The sequence below is a fragment of the Sorghum bicolor genome, chromosome 3, assembly GCF_000003195.3.
Source record: "Sorghum bicolor cultivar BTx623 chromosome 3, Sorghum_bicolor_NCBIv3, whole genome shotgun sequence".
NCBI lineage: Eukaryota > Viridiplantae > Streptophyta > Magnoliopsida > Poales > Poaceae > Sorghum > Sorghum bicolor.
Window position 1 is genome coordinate 45521073 of NC_012872.2, and position 9519 is coordinate 45530591.

The 9519-nt window shown below is 44.4% G+C and overlaps 2 protein-coding genes across 2 annotated transcripts; both read left to right on the forward strand.

Moving 5' to 3' along the window:
- On the forward strand, nt 1253–3749 carry LOC8074954. The gene is made up of 2 exons (XM_002455680.2): nt 1253–2254; nt 3408–3749. The coding sequence occupies exon 1, from the start codon at nt 1402–1404 to the stop codon at nt 2248–2250; it is 849 nt and encodes a 282-aa protein (XP_002455725.1). The 5' UTR covers nt 1253–1401; the 3' UTR covers nt 2251–2254; nt 3408–3749.
- LOC8075422 lies at nt 6387–8831 on the forward strand. Its single transcript, XM_002455681.2, has 2 exons — nt 6387–7340; nt 8459–8831. Exon 1 carries the CDS (start codon nt 6494–6496, stop codon nt 7334–7336), a length of 843 nt encoding a protein of 280 aa, XP_002455726.1. The 5' UTR covers nt 6387–6493; the 3' UTR covers nt 7337–7340; nt 8459–8831.

The following is a 9519-nucleotide window of genomic DNA, read 5'->3' on the forward strand; positions in this document are numbered from 1 at the left end:
CCCTCCCCTCTCCTTTTTCTAAGTTTCTAATTAAGTGTGTTGTTCACGATCTAGAGGAAGAAGACGATAATCAATTTGTGCAGTTTGCCATATGTGCCTTGGATGATCTTCAACACATTAAAGCATCTCCAAGAGTTTCCAAAACCTACTTTCAATCTTGATTTTTTTGGCATGATTGAAAAGAAACACTGTCCAACACCTCCCTATGTTAACTCCCAAACTCTCCACTCCTAGAAAAACAATAGAAATATCAATCCGTCAATCTAGAGGTGGAAGGACATTCGAAGAAATAAAAATATAGTGTTCCCAATACAGAGATACAAGACAGAAAAAGTATAAAAAGTGGGTAAGATGATTTTAGAAAAAAAAATTAGGATTTCTCATACAAAATTATACTCTATCTTTTAGGAGTGAGATTATGAAATGGTTGGAGAATATGCTCTCAACTTTTTAGTCACTTGCGAAACTCATGGATTTACCAAGAGATTTTTTAGAGACTATTGGAGATGCTCTTAGATTTGACAAGTCCCCCCTCGTTGGCCTTTGATTTCTTTTTTTTTCTTGTTTAGAGCATAAACAATGAGTAATAAACCAAGTGCCATGTTTTATACGACGAGGAATATCTTCTGTAAAATACTTATTTGTTGCTTGTGACTTTGCAAAAGCTTGCACTTGGTACTACTGTGCAAGTACTTTTTCCCCCTTCATATATGAAGAATAATTGCACTAGCAACTACCCCCTCCGTCCATAAATAAATATACGTCTCGCTTCTTGAGGAGCCAAACTTTTTAAAGTTGATTAAAAATATATCAAATAATATCAGTATTTATATTTGCAAATAAGTATACTATGAAAGTATATTTCATGCTCAATCTATACATAAAACATATGATAAATATTAGTATATTTTTGTATATATTTGGTCAAATTTTTAAAAATTTGACTTCTCAAAAAATGATGTACATTTATTTATGGTTGGAGGAAGTATTGCTTTGTGTATGCAAACTATCTTATACGCAAATACGTTATAAGTACTTGAACTACAGGTACCAGTTAAAGCCCATGCTATAGAGGCTATCAGTCTCTACAAGTTGGTATATGACCGTGACGGGCCAGAAGTATCAGGCTCCGGCTAGCCCATTTGGCCGGCCCATCTGACTCTCCAATTCCATGGACTGCCACGCTCTTTCCGTATAAAAATGATAACTGCCACGCGCATCTTCTGCCGACTCACATTGCTTCAGACGTCAGCCACCAGCCCACCACCACCATAACAGCCTCCGTCGCAAATCCGCCAAGGCCTCCGCCGTCTCCGACTCCGTCCCCGGCTCCCCGCCTCCGCTAGGCGCGACAGCACCGTCCCCACCGAAGCCGAGACCATCCTCGTCTTGGCCTCGGCCATGTCGCGCTTCTTCCGCGGCGCCGCCCTCACCGCTGCCGCAGCGGTTGCGGGCCTGTCCTCTGCATTCTCGCAGAGCCTCTCTTCGCCCCTCCCGCTCTCGGCTTCTTCCTCCTCTTCTCCGTCGACGCCCGTCGGTCCCGTCGCAGTCTCCGGTCACGTCGCCCTCGTCCGCGCGCACCCGGGTCTCCGCGAGCTCGGCGCCATGCTTACACCGGCCTCCTTCCTCGTCGACGCCACCAAGGCGTTCCTGGCGGCCGCACTGCGCTGTCCGCCTATCTACCCCGAGACGCTCCGCCAGGGCCGCGAATACCTCACCGCGCAGATCCTGTCCGCAGAGTCGGAGGAGGGACACGCGGCGGTGGAGCAGGCAGCCTTCTTGGCCCGGACCAACATGGCCCTCCTCGATGCGCTTGAAGGCCGCCTCGACGACGCGCGCGACGCCATCGTGCGCCTCGCCGCGGAGCGCCCAGGCGACACCACCTTGCGCCTCCTCGCCGCCGCGCTCTGCCGCGTGCTAGGCCGCCACGAGGAGGGGGCCCAGTGGCTGCACCTGCACGGTTCCGCCGTGCCTGACCTCTCCCGCCTCGACCACAAGATTGGCTTCGCGCAGACCGTCCTTGTCGCCACGGTTGGCTCCGCGCCGCGCGCCGTGGCTGGCTCGGAGGCGCTGGTCCTCACCACCACGCTTGGGCTGCTCGAGATGTCGATGTGGTCCATTTTCACGCACGGCGATCTGCCGGAGAGGCTCCAGGTGTTAGCGATGATGGCGTTCTTGCGGGGCGTCGTGGCGAGGAAGCTGCGCAGAGATGATGGACCAGCACCGATGCAGGAGGCCACCCCAAACTAGCTAGGTGAGATACGTTTCAATTGGATACTTCGATTCGTTCATGACATATTATTCGATTCGTTCCTCTGCGCATGTCATATTATTGATGCAACCACTGGTAGTTTCTCACATTTTTCTGTGGATCTGCTAGCTACTTGTATTGCTTATTCAGTTATTCAAATTTCATGCCTGATCATTACGCTAGTTTGAGGCAATGTCGATCTAATAGAGACTAATATGTTGATCCTGTGTCAGTTTAAGTGATTAACAAGTTTGTAGTATTAATAATAGATTTCAAGCATTTTTGACAAAGCTACTCTATCTAGTTGTACCATTGCCCTCAAGCATTTCGACAAAGCTACTCTATCTAGTCGTTGTACCATTTGCAGGGGCAACTTTTTAATCATCCATGGAAACCATGACACCTTGTATGTGTGGCTTTTTTTCTATAACAACTGTAAGTTTAGTTGAGTGGAGTCTCTACCTGTTTTGGTGGACAATTCGATTAGGAGATGAATTCAGATACTTGTGTTGAATCCACTCTTCTAATAAATTTAACGGAAACATGTATGACTCTACATAATTGAGGTCCAGGGAATGGAGTCATGGACACAACACTATATATGTATCTAATAGTTGGTAGGTGTTGGTCATGAAAAAGGTTTTGTTTAATTTCAAAAAGTATATCTTAATGCATTAGCAAAAGTTACTTTTCTTAATAGATGTCAATTTTTGTTTCATAGTTTTACCTTACTGATCTTGTTTTAAAAGTTTCATGGGACACCATACGTGGATTTTCCTGCTCCATCAGTTGTCTCAAGAATTGATAAGAATCCATATAAGCCTGAAATTTCAAATTTGCAATGCAGAGTGCCGACTACCTTGGGGAATTAGTGTTTGGCCATCTATTCATTCTACTGTTAGAACATTAATGTCACAGTATCACACAAGAGTGTAACACACATGTACATTAGAATTGATTTTTGAAAACTCATGCTATTCCTATATTTGTTTTTCAAGCCAGGTTCTGTAGATGTGTAATGAACATGGCCTAAGCATGCAAACCTTTACCTAAAAGTTCTCTTGTGATCAGTTTTAATTTCAGTCCAATGTTTTTTTTCTTCTGTATGAAATCTGTGTTTAAAGATGTTTAGTCCTGACAACAGAATATTTTGTAGGTGAATTGTCTTCAGAACTCCATTCAGATTTAGGTGACCGTGTCTGAAGATTCCTTGGTTAAGACGGAATATTAAAGTGAAGTCGTGATCAATATTCATTAGCTGTTTCGGAATTGTTGTACAGAGATCCTCAACCAATTGCACAATGTTCAAATTTCACTTTTATTTTGGCACTGCCAACATATTCCATAGACTGATACAACAAAGTAATGCACTAATGCCTTCTCTGGTTTGGCAACCAAGGTGCGAATAAGAATGTTAAAGCTGTATGAATTGATGGATTTACATTTATATGCTTGAAGGTGCGGCCAAAATATATGTTACTTTTTGTTTCTCTCGAAATTACTACGTTTATTATGCTAAATTACAGATTGTTTTACACTTTTACTATGTATCTACAAAAGCTAAAATAAACTACATATCTAAGTCTTTTCATAAACTAGTGGTGGAGGTTCGGATCGATCCATTAGTTCAGCTACTCCAACGGATTAAAATGGGACCATGCATTCGCCTCAATGCAGACGAATAGCTGCATGCTGTTTTCTATTTTTCCTGCTAAGGCGGGCATTGTAGCCTTGTAGGCAGCACGAATGGCATGTTGACACTAAATCCTCCGGTCGCACACTAGTAAAGACTTGACGATTGTTCAACACATGATCAAGATATGCCACGAAGGGATGTATAAACGGCAAGGTCCGGGCAGGCGCCCCTAGGTCCGCCACTATCTATGTCTAATGTTTTACCGGTATTAGTACATTCTTGTCTCGTTCAAGTGATAAAGAATATCAAGTCATTATATTTATGTCGGTGTTTTTGACCCCGGAGGAACACCAACTAGTGAATTTATATGTGTGTTTCTCTCTCCGGATGCTGGTGCAAGATTGACACAGAGATTTATTCTGGTTCGGACAAAGGAAGGTCCTACGTCCAGCTGGGGGGGGAGAGAGAGAGAGTTTGTATTATCTCGCACCTAAGTGCTTGTACAAGGGTGAATACAAGAGAGTGCTGCAGGAATTTCTAAGTCCTAGCAGGATGTGGGGATGTATGGATGGTGTTCTACGTATCGTGTCTCCTGTTTTTCGTTTGTCCTCAGTGTCCTCTTTTATAGCCCAAGGGGAGGCTCAAGGTTACAGGGTATAGGCATCTAGAATAGGCCTCGATAGGGGTATGGCGCCGGTCTACTTGAGGCTTCCGTACCGGCGTGACCTCGATCCGTCTTGTTCGTAGTATACTTGACAATGATTGTGTGTATCTCCTGAACTTTTCTTTTGTATGTCGTCTGGTATTGGTCCGCACACGCGCACGTCTATACTCCGTAGCAGACACAACGTCGGGAGTGGTTAGAGCGCTGACTTCCGTCGCCCGATCCTTCTCTGGGAAAGAGCATGCGGGCTTGAGGGTCTGGTGGCGTTGGCGGCTCTAGTGCACGGGAGCGCTGACTCTATTGTCTCGAGGGGTCTGTTGATGGGATATTACGCCTGTTGCAACTGTACCAGCGCGTACCTTTCTCTGATTTTAAGGATAAAGCTGGAAAAGATGGGATTTGACAGGCGCACGATACCCTATCACGTTTCCTGTGCCTGCTAGGTTAGGTAGGAGCATGTCAGCCACATTAAATGCTCTGACTCTCGCACCTGCGATAGACGGCGGGAGAGCGCTTTTGCGCTCAAGGCTGGTCAACTCGCTCGATGCCTATTTTCGTAATCGACGGTTGCCCGCTATCGACCCCCTAGCCGTTCGCTCGACCGTATTTCCGTATTCGAGGCTGGGATCAATAGCTATAAGCGTTGTAGGTCGAGTCAGAATGTTGATGAACCCATGTCTGTAGAGGGGGATTGTCGAGCCTGACTCTTGGGTCAGCTTTTGATCTTTTTGTTAGGGATGTACGCTAGGTACCCCTATTGACACCCTCGACAATTTATTTGAAGTTAAATGCACCAGACTCTCAAACTTGTAAGAGCGTGTCAACTTTGTGCTTCTCTTTCCTCTTCTCTTATAAATAGATCCTTTCTTCTCTCTTTGACCTTTTTTCTCTCACGGTGATTGTAGCCCATGGATAACCGTCACGTCGCAAGGGAAGTTGGCGTGAAGGAATAAGGTAGTAGGGATTCATTAATATCAGAATAGGAAAGGAGAAGGCTTCAATGTAAAAAATATATTTTCAAAATTCATAGATTTAAGTGACACACCATTACGAATTTAAGGGCCGATGATAGATTTAACTCATTTATTTGTATGATCGCTAAATTATTAAATTAAATCATATATTTTGAACATTTGTTTGGAAGCATCTGCCGTGTATATTTTCAGATTATTAGAAGCATAGCTTCACAAACTAACACAACCCATAATTTAGGGCTTGTTTGGCATAGCTCAATTTCACTAATAAAGCTGTTTTTTTAGAAAATAGATTCATGAGTGACTTTCTAGATGAAGCTGAGCTGTTTTGGAAAAAGTGTTTGGCAAAATAGCTTCACAAACTACTTCATGCATAGTTGATAGAGAGAAATGAAAGAGAGAGCTGCAATAAGCTACTTTTTTCACCTTTATCCCAACTTATGTCTTTGTGAGAGGAGGGAAAAAAACAGCTTCACCTATGAAGCTGTTTTGAAAATAAGTGAAAAAAATAAAACTGTTGTAACAGATCCTTAGGCCTTGTTTAGTTTGCAAAAAAATTTGATTTTGGCTACTGTAGCATTTCGTTTTTATTTGACAAACCTTGTCTAATCACGGAGTAACTAGACTCAAAAGATTCATCTCACAAATTACAGGTAAACTGTGTAGTTAGTTTTTATTTTCGTCTATATTTAATGCCCCATACATACGACTAAAGATTCGATGTGACGAGGAAACTTGAAAATTTTTGCGAACTAAACAAGGCCTAGTTTCTTACTGCTATGTACAAAATCCTCCTCGCTTACGCCGCAGCCAACTGGCATGCTCGCGCCGCAGCGCTCAAGTTCACCCTACGTCCCTACCCCACATCCACTCTGCTCAGGCCTCACTCCGCACAAGCCAAAACCGCGAGCGCACAAAGCGACAACGCCCCCCAAACCTCCTCCCCTCCCCTCGCTCCGGTTCCGGCCATGTCGCGCTTCTTCCGCGGCGCCGCCCTCACCGCCGCAGCGGTCGGGGGCCTGCCCTCTGCACTCTCGTGGAAGCTGTCGTCGCCCATCCCACTCTCGACTTCGCCCTCCTCTTCTCCATCGGCGCCCGTAGGCCCCGCCGCGGTCACCGGCCACCTCGCCCTCGTCCGCGCGCACCCGGCTCTCCTCGAGCTCAACGCGATGCTTACACCGGCCTCCTTCCTCCTCGACGCCACCCAGGCGCTCCTCGCGAGCGCACTGCGCTGTCCGCCGATCTACCCAAAGGCGCTCCGCCACGGCCGCGAATTCTTCACCGCACAGATCCTGTCCGCGGAGTCGGATGGCCACGCGACGGCGGAGCAGGCGGCATCGGCCAGGGCTAACATGGCCTTCCTCGACGCGCGTGAAGGACGCCTCGAGGACGCGCGCGACGCCTTCGTTCGCCTCGCCGCGGAGCGCCCAGGCGACACCACCTTGCGCCTCTTCGCTGCCGCGTTCTGCCGCGTGCTGGGCCGCCACGAGGAGGGGGTCCAGTGGCTGCACGATTCCGCCGTGCTTGACCTCTCCCGCCTCGAGCACAAGACTCCGTTCGTGCTGGCCGTCCATGTCGCCACGATCGGTTCCCCGCCGCGCGCCGTGGCGGGCTCGGAGGAGCTGGTGTTGGTCACCGCGCTCGGGCTGCTCGAGATGTCGATGTGGTCCATTTTCGCGCACGGCGATCTGCCGGAGAGGCTGCAGGTGTTAGCGTTGTTGGCATTCTTGCGGGGTGTCGTGGCGAAGAAGCTACACAGAGATGATGGACCTGCACGGATGGAGGGATCTCAGGACGCCACCCTAAACTAGCTAGGTGAGATACTGAACAAATTTCCTATTCGATTCGTTCATGTCATTTTATTGGATTCAACCAATCTTAGCTTCTCACTATTTTCCGGGAGTCTGCTACTTGTATTGCTTATTCTATTATTGAAATTCCATGCCATGATCGTTGTGCTAGTTTGAAGCAATATCGATCTAATAGAAACGGTTATGTTGATGCTGTCTCCATTTAACCGATGAACAAGTTTGTAGTATTAATAAGAGATTTCAAGCATTTCAACAAAGCTACTCTATATAGTTTTACTATTGCAGTGGAATCTTCTTAATCATCCATGAAAATCATCCTTGTATGTGTGGCTTTTTTGCAACAACAATAATTTTAGTTGAGTAGACAGAGGAGTCTGCTACTGTTTTGGAGGACAATTCAACACCAGAGTAGTTGCGTTAGGAGATGAATTCAAGAAACTTGTGTTAAATGCACTCTGCTACATATAGAACAATCGTGTTTCTTTTGGAATAGATGGAATGAAAACATGACTCTGTATAGTTGAGGTTCAGGGGAATGGCTACAGGACTATGTATCTAATAACTGCTATACGGTATTGGACTGTTGGTAATGAAATATGTTTTGTTTAAGTTCAAAAGATATATCGTAATGCATTAGCGAAAGTCACTTTGCTTAATGAGTATATGTCAAATTTTGTTTCAAAATTCTACCTTACTGGAACTGGTTTTGGTTCAAAAGTGATGGTGCACCATAAGTGCACTTTCTTGTTCAATTGTCTCAAGAATTGATAAGAATCCATATCACCCTCAATGGTCAAATTTGCAATGCGGAGTGCTGACTACCTTGAAATTAATGTTTAGACATCTATTTCATTCTACTATTAGAACATTGATGCCACAGTAAATCATATGTCACACATATTGAATGCACATTAGAGTTGATTCTTGATGCTGTCTCTGTATTTGTTTTTCAAGCCAAATTCTATGTCTAGATGCGTAATGAGCATGCCTGCATGCAAGCCTTTACCTAAAAGTTCTCTTGTGATCAGTTTGCATTTCAGTCAAATGGTTTTTCTTCTGTATATTTTATAACTTTGTTTAAAGATGTTTAGTCTTGACAACGGAATATTTTTGTTCTTGCAGGAGAATTGTCTTCAGAACTCCATTCAGATTTAGGTGACTGTGTCTCAAGATTCCTTGGTTAAGACAAAATATGGAAGTGAAGTGCTCATCATTTGCTGTGTTTGAAAGTGTTGATACAGAGATCCTCAACCAATTGCATGGTGCCCAAATTTCACTTTTATCTTGGCACTACCAACATATCCCATACACTGATACGAAAGTACTGCTTACATATCTGGCTTGGCAACCGATCAGCAAATAGAAATGTTAAAGATGTATGAATTGATCGATTTACATTTGTATGCTTGGATGTGCTGTGAAAATGTTACTCTTTATTCTTCTCTACTCTCTCCATTACAAATCATAGGTTGTTTGGGTTTTCTAGATACATATATACTCTCTCTATTCTAAATTGTAAGTTATTTTAGCTTTTCTAGATGCATAGTTTTTTAATACACATAGATATACACTATGTCTAAATACATAGTAAGAAAAAAATCTAGAAACGCCAAAGCAACATACAATTTTAAGCTATTGTTCCTCACCTACTGCTGCCCATACTATCTTTTCACGAACATGCCTTGGCAAGTTTTTCATTGAGAGAAATAGAATTATATGACGCGCCGCAATGAGAGAGTTCTCATAAAGCAGGTTATAAACCACCAAGCAAGTGGCTAGCGATTTGGAGTAAAAGGACCCATAACCTCAAAACCATACTAGCCCCATCCTGCAAAAAAAAAAAATCAATGCAAAGGTTGTCTATAGAGGGATAAGTTATGATGTTAAAGCATTCATCCATAAAAGTCAAAACAAACCACCATCAACAATGGCAGCGATGTATCCAGATTTTCCAAGAAGAGCTACTTGACCTCAATCTGAATGACCTGAGAGACTATGAACATACATTTGGGGCTCCCCAAATTTCTCTGCATCAAAAGCCTACAGAACTCTAGCAGGGCATTCTCAAGTTGACCCTATTTTCAGAAAACTTTGGAAGAATGCATGTCAAGGAAAGCACAAAATATTCTTCTAGCTAATCCTGAGGGATAGGCAAGTACATGAAACATGATGAGACGAAGAGG

Bases quoted from the DNA above. Each gene is read 5' to 3' on its own strand.
- LOC8074954 (XM_002455680.2), top strand. From the start codon at position 1,402: ATGTCGCGCTTCTTCCGCGGCGCCGCCCTCACCGCTGCCGCAGCGGTT.
- LOC8075422 (XM_002455681.2), top strand. From the start codon at position 6,494: ATGTCGCGCTTCTTCCGCGGCGCCGCCCTCACCGCCGCAGCGGTCGGG.